The sequence below is a fragment of the Neolamprologus brichardi genome, chromosome 11, assembly GCF_056152115.1.
Source record: "Neolamprologus brichardi isolate AB-2024 chromosome 11, ASM5615211v1, whole genome shotgun sequence".
Lineage (NCBI taxonomy): Eukaryota > Metazoa > Chordata > Actinopteri > Cichliformes > Cichlidae > Neolamprologus > Neolamprologus brichardi.
The window spans coordinates 18680276-18697391 of NC_142114.1; the positions used below are offsets into that span (position 1 = coordinate 18680276).

Genomic DNA, 17116 nt, shown 5'->3' on the forward strand with positions numbered 1-17116 from the left:
TGGATCAGTATATGTACAGGAATGTGTAGTGGACAATGCTGTGCAATAAACAGCTTTGTGCTCTATTAGTATCCTCGTGTATCACCTGGCTGGTACCTCGTTAAATACCCCCCCTAGCTGTCAGATGACCATAGGTATCGCGCGGACGAAGGGTGTCCGGTGTTTCCCGACACGAGTCGAGTGGCTCCGAGAGGGAGCAGAGCCCGACATATTCTGAACATCTTCCAAATGTTGAGCCCGAGTCGTGAAGTGCTGCTCTTGAGGGGGGCGAGGTTGCAAGGGAGGGAGACGACGAGGGAGAAATCAGGCGACGTCCGCACAGATTTTCACCTCTGAAAGCATCCCGACAGTCTGCTCCGTGAATGCACCGCAACTCCAGCCGGCCACTCAAAGGTAAGTGCGCCGCAGAGCGCCGTTTTTCTTCACATACATGTACGGATGTGTGCCTTAAACGTGGCCGGTACGTGACGGGTTAAATTCTGCAGTTTTTTGCCTGATGCGCTGTCCCGGCTCTGAGGTGGCTGATAAGACTCCGAGCTGCGGGGTTTATCACCAAGTGCACGCTTTACTGGGAACGAGGAGAGGTGTGAAAATATGTTACCTGTTAAACGGTCCCGGCGTGGAGCTCGGGCTTTGTGGATATTTATTTTTTCAATATAAATATTTCAATATATATATATATATATATATATATATATATATAAAACTCATCTTGTTTAAATTAAAATTCAAAAAAATAATTCAGAAATGTAAATTGTGGATGGGGAAATGTTCATTTTTAACAACATGCAGGCTCATCTAAGCAGGTTTAACACTTGATTGATTTAATTATTGCTGGTAATTTAATCATTATATGGAAATTATATAGATATATTTATTTTAGTGTCTCGTGGTACTAGTTGTGTGGTCTATTGGGTAAATGTTCTGTTAAGACTTAAAGGCTTGGTTTATAGCTTCATTTCTCAGAGGAAGCCTTGGCCTACAGGCTGTCTCTGCCTTGCCTCTGCCTGCAGTCCTGCTCGTAAACTGTGGCCATTGCTGCACAGCATCAAAACCCAACAAATCCAACCAGTCATTTTTTTTCTATCACTGCACAATTATTTCATCCTAAGCATGAATATATCTCACATCTTTTCTTTCATCACCTCTCCTACCATGTTTGTCAATGCTGCACATAGCTCCACCAGCTCCCTCCTCCTCCACCTCCCCGCTCCTCCCTCATGTCCATTGATTTTAATGAATCTGACAGGTGCAAGCAATATGGTGGAAACCTGTCTCATCCTTTAGTTCACTGCAGCGAGCTTTGTAAGAAAATAGGTTGTCAGCTGCTACAGGCTTCCTCTACTAAATGGTACATAAATGAAACTCTCTGATTTCGCTTGGACGAGATCTTTGAATTTGTTTTGTTTTCTTTTTCAACAAGAGGAGATCTGCAGTGATGTTTCACCATTCTTTCTTTTGGTAAAGGGGAAACCTCCAAGCTCGTTTTTGACGTATGATGCAATCAAATGCACCATTTTCATCCACTCCCACATGTGTCTCTTGATGCAACAATACTTTTTTCTTTCTTTCTTTCTTTCTTTTTTTGATTCCTCATGATTTATAAATTGCAAGCTCTGTGAAGGCAGGGTGCAGTACGTACTTCTGTGTAAACCTGCTTGAGCTCACCTGAGCTTGAGCTAGCTTGCCTACTCAGCACGAGGGGGACGTGACCCCGTGTTCCCCGTGCAAAGAAAACGAGTTAAGTGAAAATGAAGGAGAAATGATGGAGGTTAAAGACAGAGTTTGCTTTGTAGTTGCCCCACATTTGCAGTCACTGAAGGCATTTCCGCCTCTTTAAAGGCCATGGACAAAGATCTGACTGTGTCTCCCGTAAGCAGGGAGTTTGGCGTTTGAAGGAACAGGCACGGGCTTTGATTTCAGAGTGGGATGCATTGGCTTGGATTATATAAGATAAGGAGGAGGAGAGGATAAAAGAGACACGATAAGAGAGAGAGAGTGAGAGAGAGCCAGAGAAAATTCAGAGAAAGTGGCAAATGAAACAGCTGCCCTGAGACAGGAGGCATGGGATTCGGGTTGAGAAAAGTCATAGTGAGAACACAAAATGTAGCGGAGAGACACTGAGAAATGACACCAAGCTGTCAAACAGAAGCACAGAAAGTTAAAGAAGGCAGCTGAAGAAGACAGGGTGAGTTGAACAAGGTCACGGTGGTAGAAGGTGTAAGGTTCTTTTTGATTTGGAAAGAAAAGTAAGCGCAGACAGAGTCCTAGGGGGTGTCCAAAAAGTGATTTATTAAACACACACTTATTATACAGTGTGGGAAGCCGGTCTTCCCTTTCTGCCCGTTTACAGAAAGCTTTATAGCCTTTATGACGTCAGAACAACTCCTGGAAATCACCTTCTTCAGAACAACAACTCTTTCCCAGACTTAAAACCAGATGTTTCCAATCATCAGTATTTGGGAACATAACAATTGTGTAAGACGAGTGTGCCGTTGTGTAAGATTGTAGGTCCAGGCTAATGAAAGTTCAGCGTCCTCATCTGACTTACTGTGAATGTGTTTTATTCTGCGTGCTCTGGCAAATATACTAAATGATAAATGATACATGATAATATTGATGATAACCTGATGATAAGTGATACAGACTAATGAAGTAATGATGAAATAATGACCGTGCATGTGAATAATAACATAGTGACAGTAAAATAACATTCCTTTACGTGACAAAGGTAATATCTGTAGATGCGAAAATGGTGACAGAAGTGAGAAAACAGAAGAAAAAACAGAAGGAGACTGAGCGGAGAGGCCAGTGAGGTGGAACGAAGAGTGAATGAAGCTTGGGGAAAGGAGAGAGAAAGTCAGGCAAGGGTGGCAGATGGCATGCTAGTCTGTGCCTATGTTGGCATCCCACAGGGCAGTGTATAAATAAAATTATATTATAGCTTAATGCCCGTGTTGTCATGTGCATGCATGTTCATGCTCAGTGAAGCAGGCCTCGTCTTCTCATGTTTCGCTTCAAACGCTAAAAAAAAAAACAAGAAGATTTTTTATTTTTTTGGTTCACATATCCTGCACAGAAACACCAGATTGTCCGTTGCGACTCCCTGAGACCAACTGCTGAGACAAACGGTTCCCCTTTCGTTCTCTTCACACCCAACCAATCCTGCGTCTCAGATTGCTGGATTAATTAAATGGTGACTTCTTCAAGGGTCAGTGTGGTTTCTTTTGGTTAAATGTCACAGTCAGTGCATGATGCAGCAGCTTCAAACAAAGGGTTCAAGCAGAAGAAAAACAAAGATGGGGACTGTTGTTATACAATTACAGTGTAATTTGAGTTTTAGTGATGAATGGACACCACTTATTCATTTGCCACGAGACAGTGTTCTGTGTGACGCAGCTCTGTTCCATATTTTATTTCAGATACAATAAAATCAGTGGGCTTTTAGGCTTTCTGCCCAGAGTGCCGTGTGAAAATGTGGCAGACACACTGCAGAGGGTCGCATGAGGCCTTCTGGGTAACAGCAGTTCTGGTTGTCAGATTAATACACTGTGAAATGCTAATTACTGTAATTAAATAATAAGGAACAACGAGAGCCTTTTTAGTATTAGGCTTTGAAGAAATATATTCTCCAAAGCCAGTTAGATGGCCGGCATACCGGAAATACACGATCAGCCTAATAGACAGTGTGAAGATGGCTGCGTGCTTCATCACTTCCAGCAAGAACGGGATGTCTTGTGATGTCTGCAGTGTTACAAAGCGACACTTTAATCCTTACTGCATGTTTATTATCTGCTGCTAAGTGTGACTGTGAGCACTGCAGGTGTTCCCTCCCAGGCCCCTCCTGGGCTTTGTAAATGAAACTGCAGCAAAAATCTCTTTTGCACAAACTGTCTTGATGTGCTGCCTCTGTGTAGCAGAAGGCACTTCACATCACAATAATCCCTTCAGTGTTTCAGCTGAATTCTTCCCCAACAGAGACCTTGTTTTTTTTTTTTTTTTAATTCCTATGGGAAAACCAGTCAAACTGTTACCCAGATCACCTTTATACTGTGGTCACATTCAGACATTCGGGCATGTTATTAATGAGCAGCTCTTGAAACTGACCCAAAGACATCTGGGCCTCATAAATATTTACATATTCCTAACAAGAAAGAGCCTCTCTTCAGCTTTAAGAAAAGCTTTAAAACATAAACCTAAAACCCCGATTTAAAGCTTATGTACAGTACTGAGCAGAAAATCTCGAACAACCCCTCAGTGCTCTATGGTTTGATTCAAAAATACAAAAAAGGGCAATAATTTATTGAAACATAAATTGTCATTTAGTACTTCAGTAGGATTGTAAAAGGCTTGAAAGTGAAATTCAGTGTATAACACAGCCTGAACTCTCTTAGGCAAGCTTTCTTATAATTTCTTTAAGTAGTTGTGGAAGGCTTCTCCAGACTTATTGAAGGACATTAAAAGCTTTTCTTTGGATGTTGGCTGCCTTCTGTTCTGTTTTCTGTCACAGCGACCCCACATTGCTTCAGTGAGATTGAGATCCAGGCTCTGGGGAGGCCAATCAATGACTGATATCTAACCAGGTATACTTTTAGTGCATTGACAGTGAGTTTGGGATCATTGTCATGCTGCAATAAGCTGTTTTATGGATTAAAATTAAAGAAATGGGAACAAATCATTTATTATAGCTATCATTTATTATTATCTTTATTACATTGTAATGTTGAGACACAACACTGGCTAATCCCTTGAGTTAGGTGCCTTTTTTATCCTTGGATTGAGTCATAGGATAAGTGTTAAGTAGCCTAACTAAAACCAATGAAATAACTTGAGATCTGAAAAAAAGGGTGGCTCAAGACTTTTTTACACAGAACTGTGTGCTATTATATCCTATTTTGTCAACAAAAGTTGCATTTCAAGCACCAATTTTGTGTAAAACCTGTAATTAGAACCAAGAAAATGAAGGGACTCCAAAAGCCCCTGCATACAGTCTCTTCTTCGCAGACAGTTTTTTTTGGACGGTTAGATCTTTTCTAATTTAAGTCTTTACCTGTACAGAATAAGATAAAAGAGAGGAAAGGCACTTTCAGCCTTAGAGGTATTGCGTAGAGGTTCAAAACACGTTCTTTTACATAAATAATTAAACAAGGTCATACATATATTATGAGATCAAAGATGTACACATTTCAATTTATCGTGATCTTTTTAAAGTATATAGCTAGTGTGCTACTAAACGCTGCACTGTCAAGCTGTGGTCACTGCAGGCGTTTCCTCCTGGTCCTCCTGGGCTTTCAAACACCATAGGATGGTTATTTTTGCTGCAGCCCCCTGTTGCGTTGCTTCTGATGTGTTGGCATGAAAGCCAGCCATTCAAACCATCAATATCAACTGAGCATTGCTGTAAACCTCCACAGGGTCTCGTAAAAGTCATCATTGTCTTGTTGATTTTCTGTTTTTAGATGTTTCCTGTTTGAGGCACTGAACTTAATGGGTTTTCATGATATCCAAGTAATTTTCCTACTTAAATATAAACTATGTTCAAGTATGAAGGAAAATAAGTACCTTTGGCTTTTATTGTGATTTAATCTGAACATAATTAATCTTCCCTTTTCTTTCCAGACGCTAAAGAATCGACTATCATGGGGACATTCAGAGTGATCGTGCTTAGCCTTCTGGTCACCACGGGTAAGGCCATTATTAGCATGTTTTGTTTTTGACAAGACATGCAATTAGATGTTATATTAGTAAATTTTATGCTATAAGAGGAATTAGAAATTTTTATTTAAGTTTAACTGATGAAAAGGTTGTAAAATATTACTCATATCAGTTTAACTCTAATGCTCTTTTGTCTTTGTTTCCAGCTCTTTCTGCCCCCTTAAAAGGTAAAACGTGTGTCTGAGAGATACTTTTTGATTTGTCTCATATATATTGTGAGCTTTACTCAAATGTTTGTTTGTTTCTTTGCTTTATTCACCATGAAAACCAGCTGATGAGGAAGCTTACACCTTATTCCACGGAGAGGATTTCCACATCCTACTACCCTCCCAAAATGTGGAGGTCACGTTTCATAACAAGTCTGCTCCTCGGTCAAAGGATGTGCACCTGATGAGGGAAGGCAAAGTGGTCCACAGTCGGCCTAAACTCGACCGCAGCAACACCCATCTCCTTATAGAGGCTGTGGGTGAGGGTGATGAGGGCGTGTACACCGTGAAGAATCTAGAGAAGCCAGACGATGTCAAACGCATGTCGCTTACAGTCCGAGGTACAGAATAACAAGACACACATTAAACATGGTGACAGAATTCCTAAAAACCCACAAAATCACACCTAAATTAAATACTGTTTTTACTGTATTTTTACAAATACAGTAATAATCTCATAATTGATATAATAACATAATTGATACTTGATTAGGAATCAAGAAAAGTTTGCAGGTCTGCAGCATCCAGGTGTTTAACACACTGCCATGGAGGAAAGACATCAGACAAGCATTCTGAGGTTTATTAGTGAGAAAGATTATTCACAAGTGGAAAAAAGTCAAGACAGTTGCCAATTTTCTCAAGAGAGCAAGCTTCAACAAGTTCACTCCAAGGTCGGAGACGCTCCAAAAAACCCAAGAGCTACATGTCAGATTGTACAGGCCTCGGTTAGTTAGCATGTTAAATGTTAAACTTCATCAAGTACAATTAAAAGAGACTGAACAATTATGGCTTGTTTGGAAGGGTTGCCAGGGGAAAGCCTTTTATCTCTACAAAGAACACGGCAGCATGGCTTTGGTTTGCAGTGGCATCTAATCAAAACACACCTCGTGCCAACTTTCAAGCACTGTGGTGGAGGGATGATGATTTGGGTTTATTTTGCTGGTAGAGGACCTGGGCACCTTGCAGTCGTTGAGCTGACCATGAACTCCTCTGTATACCAAAGTTCTCTAAAGTCAATCTGTTTGATTGCTAAAGCTTAGGTGAAGCTTGGGTCAAGCAACAGGTCGATGATCCCAAGCACAGCTGCAAATCTACAACAGAACGGGTGAAAAAGAAAAGAATCAAGCTGTTGCAATGGCCCGGTCAATGTCCTGACCTCAATGTTATTAAAATACTGCGGTGGGACCTTAAGAGAGCTGTGCACAAATGAATGCCAACAAACCTCAATGCTCTGAAGCAACACTGTAAAGAATAGTGGGCCAAATTCCTCCACGATGATGTGAGAGACCGATAAAGTCATGCAGAAAACAATTACTGCATGTTTTTACTAGTGCTCTAAAACAGCATCTGAACATCGTCAAAGACGATTAGTCACATACAATTTGTTAATATTTCCAAAACACAGACAGACACGCCTTCTTAAACCCACTAAATACCTTTAATACAGATATTTTTGATACTAGGTATATGTTGCTGTTGCTACTACTTGTGCTTTCAATAATAATTTCAGCAGCTTAATAAACATACTGTTAGCACATCCTGTTTGTCCTGTGAGAATTACAAGTTGCAGCAATGTTGACTCTGTAGAGATTAGACTTGCACACAAATGTGAAGAAGGCATTTTGGGCTGGGAGGAGGAGCGGTGGGCTCAAACCCAATATTGATAAAAGCGACCATAGCGCAGCGCTGTGTACCATATGTTGAGAGGAAATGTGAAATCAAGTGATGAAGAGGTATGTGTGTGTTTGTGTGTAGAGAGTGAAGCTGCCCTGCAGTAATTATGCAGCTCTTTTACCACCAACCCACTCCGCTCTCCTTCCCTGCCTGCTGGTGTCCTGTCGTTATCTCGTCTTTACTGTCTTTCACTTTATTTGGTTTGCATTACTTCCCCTTCATTCCTGTAACTCTGATATTTTTGGATCCTTTGTCCTCTTTTTGCAGCATCTGTTACATCATCCTTCCTGTTCTTTTTTACTCCCTTCTCAAGTAAACTGTCACTCTGTCTCTGCTCATCTCTGTGAAAATTTCAGACAGTTTTCTGTCCACTTAATCAAGTGTTTTTCTCCGCTTTTATCTTCTAGATTGCACCGTTGAGCAGATGGTCAAATATGGAGACAAATTCAGTATTCATTTGTCAGGGGTGAATCCTCCCATCACCCTTGAATACAGAACCAGAGCTACAGAGGCCAGGGAGACATTTAAGTAGGTGATATTTTAACCCAAGAGAATATGTAATGACATTTTGCAACATTGATGTACATTCAGTGAGACAGAGGTAACAGGAAAGGTTGAGAAAAAGCTCCTCCTCTTTGACTTCCCCTCCTGCAGACCAGGTTTGGTGGTGCTGACTGCTGCAGGGACATCACCGGAGCGCTATCAGGGTCGCGTCAGCGCCGGTGGTCTATATGTCACCCTCAGCGGTGTTACAGATGCAGATGAGGGTAGCTACACTGTCAGGGATAACAAAGGTCGTATTGAACGGAAAGTCTGTCTCAATGTCAAAGGTGAGAGCACATATGAAGACACCTCATGCCTATGTTCTTCTCCTACACTTGGCTTGTTTTAAATGAGCTTCTAACCCCCCCCCTCCCCTGCTGCCATAATGGCTTTTTAAAGACGGAAACATTAATGGGCTCCTGCGGGCTGATGCATTTCAGATGATCCATGGAGCTGTAAACAGACTTGTGATTTATTTATCAAATGTCCCTCCTTCTTTTCTGCCTCTTTGTGTCTCAGAGCACAAAGAGTTTGTGAAAGTGCAACGCGGTAACAAACTGAAGATCAACCTGATACTCAACAGCTCCTTGGTGTACCTCTACTACAGCCCCAAGAGTGACTCCACACTGCGCCTGCTGCTGGACAAAGGAGAATTTACACCTGTAATTAGAGCCTTTTCCCCCCCCACTATAGTCCAGCTATGACTCTTTCATTTTTGTACGTCATTTCTGTTCCTTGTTTTCTGCCATATACTGTTACGAATGTGGATGCTGATTTTAAACATGGCTTAAGTTTTAAAAAAGGTCAGCATGTGTAATCTTTCAATTTAAGGCTTTTTAAAATTTCAGTGAAAGGGAATTTCTTTTTATCGTCTCGGAAACACGGCAAACCCAACCACCTGCTGTTTAAACCTGTTATTGTAAGGAACATCTTCACATACTGATGGTGATCAGGACAGTTAGTTTCAGGGGCGGGGGGGGGGGGGGGGGGGGGGGGGGGTGTCTACGTGGCTGCCCTTTGAGTATCAGATAAATAAGGATTATTTTGAACTAAGATTCATACCAAACAACTAATTCCAGGAAAAAAATATGGCATGAAATGAGCATAAACATCCACTTTAATTTAATAATGTTAACAGGTTGGCTTTAACTTTAATAATTAAAGTTAATTATAAAATTAATAATAAAACTGAGCTAATTCATAGGTATTAATACAACATGATTAATGGGATTTATATTCACTCTATATGTAAAGGCAGACTGCATGAGTCGGTCCTTGATTTTATACACCTGAATTCAAAGATTAAAAGCTGCGGCTGATTATTTTATATCCACAGGTATTGTATCTACACACTAGCTGCCATTTACAAATTATACCCTATATTGTGGTGTATAATATAAAAATATATACATATTATTATGCACAAAAGCATAAAAAAGCATTCATTTTTCAAACATATTGTAAAAGCAAATTTTATAAGTACTATTGTAATTATGTGTGCCTCTTGTTGTTTACGACATTTGCCCATATTCTTCTTCTCATTATTTGTAACCTGCTGAGTAATTGCAGCTTTTCTAAGTGCCTGTGCTGAAGGTCAGGCTGTTTCATAGCTGATAAATGCTTCTAACAGACTGTGTGTGTTGTTTATGTTACTTAAGAGCTAAATCCTTGTATCAGTCAGTATGACTAGGTTTGTATTCCATTTCTCATCAGTCATTCACGTTTAATGTTTATTGCTCTAATCAGGATTTCTGTATTTGATGCCAAGTGTGAAAATGTTTGTTTTTTCACTCTAGGCCCAAACAGAGCTGGGTTTCGAGAATCGTCTGTCTCTGGAGGGCTCACTGGTCATTCTGGATGACGTCAATGATAAAGATGAAGGCCTGTTCACGATTAAGGACCTACAGAATTTCACTGTATCTACTGTCTTCTTGGAAATTAAACGTAAGCAAGGAGTGGGGAAAACACTAATAGACTGGGTTGTATTGCTGTTTATGCTGGTAGAAGGTGATTCCATCTAAAATGCACTGGATCTGAAAAATCCCCCTAGCTGAACCCTACAAAGGGAGTTGATTTGTTTAAAGTCATGCAAAATGTTAGCTTCAAAATTCAAGTTTAAAATGTGTAAATTCAAATTTGGTGTTTTTTGATTCGCCTTATTTTCCTGAATTTTTAAGCCCTCAATGATCACATTTCTAACATGACTTTAAATTAGAAGACTGTGAAGACTGTCTTTGGATGACTGTTATGTTAGTTAGTAATTCTAGGTTGACCATAGGTGTGAAAGGGAGCATAAATGGTTAACCGTGGATGTGATCTTAAGTGTTTAATAAAAGTAAAAATGCTTAAAAAATATGTAGAAATGAGACATTTCATATGCCTTACCCTGTTTTGACCAGCCACCTCTTCCACATGATGATATGACCCTTTAAAGTTTACCCAAAATATAATCTTTTAAAACTTTTCTCCGGTGAATTATCGGAGAACAATAAGTCTACTCTACACCATAGGCAATACATTTTTGCTAATTTTTGCTTAGATTGTGAATTTAAGCCATTTAAGCTTAGTAAAATTAAATGTGCAATTTAGCCCTTAAAATGTCATGTGGCCATCTCCTGTACCTGTGAAGTAATGAGGGCTGAAAACTTCTGGAATTTGTCTTCTGTATGCAAGTAATAGACTTTCAACACATCAATGAGAAGTCGGTTGAAATATTAATATTAATAATATTTTCTGCCGTGTGTCCTTGTAGCCTATAAGCTGGAGACACTGTATGTGGCCATCATAGCCCTGCTGGGCCTGCTGGCTTTCCTTCTGCTGGTCTGCCTGCTGTCCTGTCTGATCAAAGTGAAGAAAAGGGCCAAGAGGGCTGCCGCCCTGGAGAAGATTGCCCAAAACGCTGGAAAAGAGGAGGAAGGAGAGGCCTTCAGACAGGTTGGAGAAAGAAATACACTACTGACAATGTGATGAAGAGCATAAGGATAGAGTGTGCTCGGATATAATGACAAGTTCTGCTCTGTGTACGTCTTCAAAGGTGGTCAAGAACATCACCAAAATGAGCGAGGAATCCAAGCATTCCCAGGCTGACAACACGGAGAAGTCACAGAGCACTGAGGTGGATATTAAAGTAAGGAAATGTGTTATTTCCCACTTAAAACTGAGTCACTGAGGTTTCTAATGATGTCTCAACTCTTATGCTGTTCTAAGCGTTTACAGAGAGTCGCAGCTTATTCAGAACGCTACTGCTAGAGTCCCCACTAAGATCGAGAAAGCGGATCACGTCAGTCCAGGTCTCAGATTTTTGCAGTGGCTTCCTATCTGACGAAGAATGGATTTTACACTATCACTATGATTTTCAAAGGCTTGAATGATTCAGGGCCAAAATACTTTTCTGATGTGCTGCTGTGTCATGAGTCGTTCTGTCTCCTCAGGTCTTTTGGGATAGGTCAAGCAAACAAACAGCCAAACATGTCAAAGCATCTTTGAGCTTTGCCGTTTTTATGCGCCACATCTCTCGAACTATCTCCCAGAAAACCTGAGGTCTGCCCAAACTCTGTTCTTTTAAATCAAGGCTGAAAACATTTCTTTGCCACTGCATTTTACACCTTACCTTAAGTTACATTTGTTAAAACCTTGCATTGCACTGTAGCTTCGCTGTGACATGTACTCTCCTATTTTATTCGATTTTAGCTTATTATCTTCCAGTTTATTTTGTGGTTTTAAATCTTTTGTATATGTGCCTTTTTATGTCCCCTTTTTATATCTAATGCAACTTTGAATCAATTTGTTGTTAATAGACACAAACAAACTTGCTTGACCGTGTCTTCCTACCCTCAGGGTCTCGAGGTTTCCTCTAAAGAAGTTGGAGTTGGTAATCTAGAGACCAGTGACTCCGGCGTTGGCTTTAACACTGCTCTCCCCCTGGACACTGACACTGAGGCCCCTGATCAAATCCCTGACTCTGAGGCTGTAAGCATTTCTATTGCTCCTGAAACCAAACCAAGTCCTCCGCCTGCTGCCGAATCCAAGCCAAGTGCTCCACCAGCTGTGGAAATTAAGCCCAGTCCTGTACCTGAAACTAAAGTGACCCCAGCCCCGGAGACCAAGAAAACTCCTGATAAACCTGTGGAGGAAAAGTTGGATGTGCCTAAAGGAGCAGCTGTTAAACCTAGTCCAGCCCCAAGCCCAGAACCCCAGGCCGATAAAAAACCTGCGCCCAGCCCAATCCCAGAGCCTAAACCAACTGTTCCCAAAGCCACCACTCCAACCCCTGAGAGTAAGAGTGCCCTTACTCCCACCCCTGAGCACCCCAAGCCAACCACACCAGAACCAATTACCAACGGCACGCCCGAACCTGGACCGGATTCCAAACTGAGCCCGGATCACGCTGATATTATCAAAGGCTCAGCTCCAAAAGCAGTCGCTCCTAAAACCCCTGAAGTGGAGCTGAAAGCTAGTGGTGCCATATTGGAGGCGGGCAAAGATGGCACCGTAGCTGAGGATTCAACTACTACCACCTGAGAAGTGCCCCTTCAAAAACACAAAGGAAGCCCCACAGATCTTCTCCACCGCTCACCACTACTGTAGACAATCGAACACCCCTTACCAAATGATGAGGAAACCACTGCAGCTGGGGCGAGGACTTCGATTTAACATGTCTAATGCCTGAACACAGTATTACCTTGATAATCTCACTTATCTGTAACTAACACTTAAACCTTTGAGACTTTCTGGCTCAGAAACGCTTCACATAACATGGCTTTTGATTGTTAAACATTTTAGTTGTACACGCCTCGCAGCCTTGTTTTTCTGTTCATTTTCAAAGTTAAACTGCCAAACTGCAAGTTCAATCCTTTGCAGAGTTTACAACTAAAATGTTTACTCCACATGAAGTCTTTTTCTAAAGTATCCTAAAAGGTTTACGACATTTCATTGAAACAGCTCACTACAACAGTTTATTTGACCCTAACTAACCATCATTTCTCATTTCGACGCTTGTTCCTCTAGCAGCACATGAACAGCACATGGATGAAGCAGATAAAATCTTTCAGCTGGTGTCATCTTAAGCCTCCTAAAATATGTGATGGCACCGATATCATCAAAATGAACTAAAAACCCCATCAGATCACACTGCTGGTGAAGTTTTATACATAGCTCAATTTTGGATTTCATTCACTTGAGCCAGTCCTCTAGAAACATCCACAGTGCATTATCACATTAACCACACACACTTATACTAAAAATACTAACCACATTATTTCTAGTCTTTGAGATTGAGATTCACACTCCCAGCGGAAATTTCAGACGATTAAATTGTGTTTTACGGGCTGATCCCTCAAGTCCGGATCATCCACTTTATTGTCTTTGATCTGGATTTCCCCATAGCTCCATAAAAATCCCAGCACTCTTACAATTTAATGGGAAACTCACAACAGCTAAAACTTCCAGCAGCTTAAAGGGACCACCCCATGCCTGCAGTATGAAATATAAAATAAAAGTGTGTGGTAAGTTCACATAGTTAGAGCATGATTCTTTTGCTCTTTTTTCCTTCAGTCTTTCCTCTGCTGTTATCACCACCTTCTTTTTTTCTTTGCCGTTGTTCACTCTTCTTTTTTTGTTACTACGACCACCAAGGAGGCTATATGACTGATTTGGTTGATTGATTAATTTACAAAAGGTATTAGTGGATTCATGTGACAATTTTAAAAGAGCTGGGCTTGGCCCGTCTTAGAAGTGCTCAGTTATTGAATGTCATCCAAATCTGGATCCAGGGACTTTTGGAAAAAATAAAAAATCCTCAGCATTTTTTGTATTTCACCCCATATCGTGACAAATGAAAACTGCGAGACTAATTCGGAGGTAATCATGCATTATGTAGAGGGGATTTTAGCCTTTCACTTTTCCTTCCTTTCTTTATCCTCACGCCCCTTTCTTCTTCTCCCTCATTCTGCTTTCATTTGCTTGCTTTCATTTTTGCTCGCTTACATAAATGCTGTAAAACTTGGCAGAAACTAAATATTTATGCCTCACTGGCTTCAAAAACCAGCAGTATGAAGCCTTCACCAAATCCATGACACTGTCTGTGTTGAGCTGACCTGGTATTCAGGATGTCCAGTCAATGCAATTTCAGCTGAAACTCTTTTGGTACTTCTGGTAAAGAGGAGGTGTGCAGGTTCGTTTTAATGTGCACGTCCCTACTTCATGTTTTAACTGACCAGTGGCAAACCAGTGACTGTCAGTGTTTGATGTACACACTGACAGTGTGTACATCAAAAAAAGCATGTTGGATCAAATGGTCAGAGGAATGTAGGGAAACTAAAAGTAGATCCGTATACAGTCAGCTGGCCTTTCTTTATAGCTTTCCTTACTAAAAGAGTTTTCTTATGAGTAAATGAATATGAGGTGTTTTGTCAGCATCTGAAAAAGCCATAAAATGAGCTCGATTTAGATGTCAGATTTGATACCAAGAGCAACAGAATAAATAAACTAAAATTACAAAAAATACAAAATACAAAAATACAAAAATAAACTCAAGGTGCCTCAGCATTAGATGGGTTAACAGCGTCAATAAGTCAGATGTATTACACATGGACAAAGGTCTTTTAATGTAATATGTGTACAAAGACGTATACGCCTGCTCTCCAGCCTGCATCTGTGTGGGAACCACAATGCTATTTGGCAGTACTAACAAAGCTCTTCATATAAATACTCACAGATACAGACACACACATGTAAAACGCAAACATGGACTCCAGCCTTGTAAATACTGCATGTGTATGCAAGTGTAACCCCTCCCCACCATGAGGCTGAATGTTTTTAATGTGTCATACTTAATATTAAAAAAAGAAAATCATTTAAATTTCTCTACAAACTTAAATCTAATATATAAATATATATATATAATTATATAAATATACACACATACTATATATACTAATATTCACTAATGTATTGAACTAAATCAACTTCCAAATATTGTAAATTCCCATCGAGACTGTATTAGCCCATTTTAGACCAGTTATTATCCGCTGCTGTCAGCACACCGTATCTCTCACACTATTTACATATTAATAATGTTTAACCAGTGTCATTTACAGCATTGACTGCAGCATGCCCACGACACGTTCCGCTTCTATCGTCCAGACGTTGTGTCAGTGTGCGCGAATACAGGAGTGGTGTTTTTAATGTCGCCATCGTTGTGTGCGTTTTAAAGTCCGTATGCCTATGATGCACGTATCTATAAGTGTGCGTGTGATTTATGAGCGAGTGTGTGCTGAATCTATGCACAGGGAGTTTGTACAGAAACGAAACTCTCATGTGTGCTTCTCCATTTGTTGTGAGCAAAGTATCCATGTGCCTGCTTCAGTCGTCTTGCAGTGTGAAGAGAAAAAAACAAAAAGTGCAGTGTTTAACTCATGAGTGTGAATGTGATGGAAGCCACAAGAATATTGTAAAAACTTATTGTAACTCTGAGATATTCAAGTGACTCTTTGTCTTTGTTTTAGTGCCTAAAATGTATATTGGATAGTTGGCCTGTGCTCTGTCGTTAGCCGCATCCTAATGGCACCTTTTTAGTGAGGAGGATGTTCACTGATCCAGAATATGCAGTTTGCACACCTCAATGAACAAAGCAAAAATTGCCGGCTAACCTAAGATGTGTTAATGTGAAAGAAATGTGTGCGATCAAAGTGATTAGAGCCTGACCGACATATCACCAGAAAGATTTTTCTTCAGTATTACTCAAAATCAGCAGGAAAGTCTTTACAGAGGTCAACCCAGAAAGCTGTTTTCCTATAGACTTCTATAGGACCTTATGCCTTTTTGCAACCACAGCTGTCAGCATCTGGTAGCCTTCTGGTAAATAGCAAATTCAAGGATCAACGTTTAGAACGCAAAAAAAGCTGATCCAACTCAAGATATATATATATATATATATATATATATATATATATATACATAAACTGCATTGTCAAATTAGAAGTAACCGCACATGGCAAATGGACAAATGTTTGGGAAATCTGTTTATGATTGATGTGTCTGAAAGAAAATAGCATTTTTTAAATTTAAAGTATTGCTTCCGGTCTTTAAACTCTTTTGTTGGTTGGGCTCTAAAAGAGATGAAAAGAGTCTGATTTAATTGTAGGCAGCATACAAGCAAAGCGTGTTTCCATTAACAGTGTCTATGGGTTAGTTTGGAGTTTGTGAGTGAGTTCATGATAGCAGCAGATGAATGACAAAGCTTTGTGTGGGTTTGGGTTATGTTGTTGTGAGTGGTTAATGAGAGGTGGCTAAAACTGCATTTCCACACAACGCCACTACTGTGTGCTGTCAGTGATTGCAATAGAAAGTAATAGAGTGAGTATGAGAGTGAGAGAGGCAGACGGTGAGTGGAAGGAAGAGTTATTACAGCTAATTGGTGCCAGAGGGATTGTGGTTTCATACCCACCTCTGATTAGAGAAAACCCCCCCCCACCACTTTTAAGACCACTGGTACTCCTTGCACTATGTGAGTTGTCTCTGCTCTGATCCTCTCTAATTCCTGCTCCTGGCCTGGTTGTGGTGTGATGTCCCACATGGTCTCTCTCTCTCTCTCTGTACTCCCTTTTTGCACAACACTTCACACAGATGTTTTGTAAAGACAATATCTTTATTTCATGTCTAAAGGAATACTAAGAATAAACAAAAGATTATGACATCTGCTGCCTTGCTGTCTTAGTTTTTCTTTCTCTGCGATTAACAACCTTTCAGAAGGACAGTGCCGTCTCAGGGCTATCCCACCAAGCGGAGATCTCACACAATGTCAGCCGTGATTTGTTGTGGGGAACACGTGTCACTTTCTGACCACATTAATCCCCTCTGGTGCGTTTTGAGCTTCCATAGCTGCCCCAGGACACAGGACACAGAGCTATTTATATGTAGGCCAAAGGTAAGAACATCACAGCTCTGTTTACACCTGCTGTGGATCCTGAAGCTCCAGG

The 17116-nt window shown here is 40.6% G+C and overlaps 1 protein-coding gene across 1 annotated transcript; it reads left to right on the forward strand.

Moving 5' to 3' along the window:
- Positions 1 to 114: 114 nt before the first annotated feature.
- si:dkeyp-77h1.4 (uncharacterized) lies at positions 115 to 16838 on the forward strand. Its single transcript, XM_006802829.3, has 11 exons — positions 115 to 393; positions 5620 to 5685; positions 5862 to 5882; positions 5987 to 6262; positions 8003 to 8123; positions 8250 to 8425; positions 8658 to 8800; positions 9935 to 10082; positions 10891 to 11072; positions 11173 to 11265; positions 11976 to 16838. The coding sequence occupies exons 1-11, from the start codon at positions 363 to 365 to the stop codon at positions 12657 to 12659; spliced, it is 1941 nt and encodes a 646-aa protein (XP_006802892.2). The 5' UTR covers positions 115 to 362; the 3' UTR covers positions 12660 to 16838.
- Positions 16839 to 17116: the final 278 nt, after the last annotated feature.

Coding starts and splice junctions, on each gene's coding strand:
- si:dkeyp-77h1.4 (XM_006802829.3), top strand. CDS start 363: ATGCACCGCAACTCCAGCCGGCCACTCAAAG. Junction 5,686..5,861: donor TAGCCTTCTGGTCACCACGG/GTAAGGCCATTA, acceptor CTTTGTTTCCAG/CTCTTTCTGCCCCCTTAAAA. Junction 6,263..8,002: donor CATGTCGCTTACAGTCCGAG/GTACAGAATAAC, acceptor TTTATCTTCTAG/ATTGCACCGTTGAGCAGATG.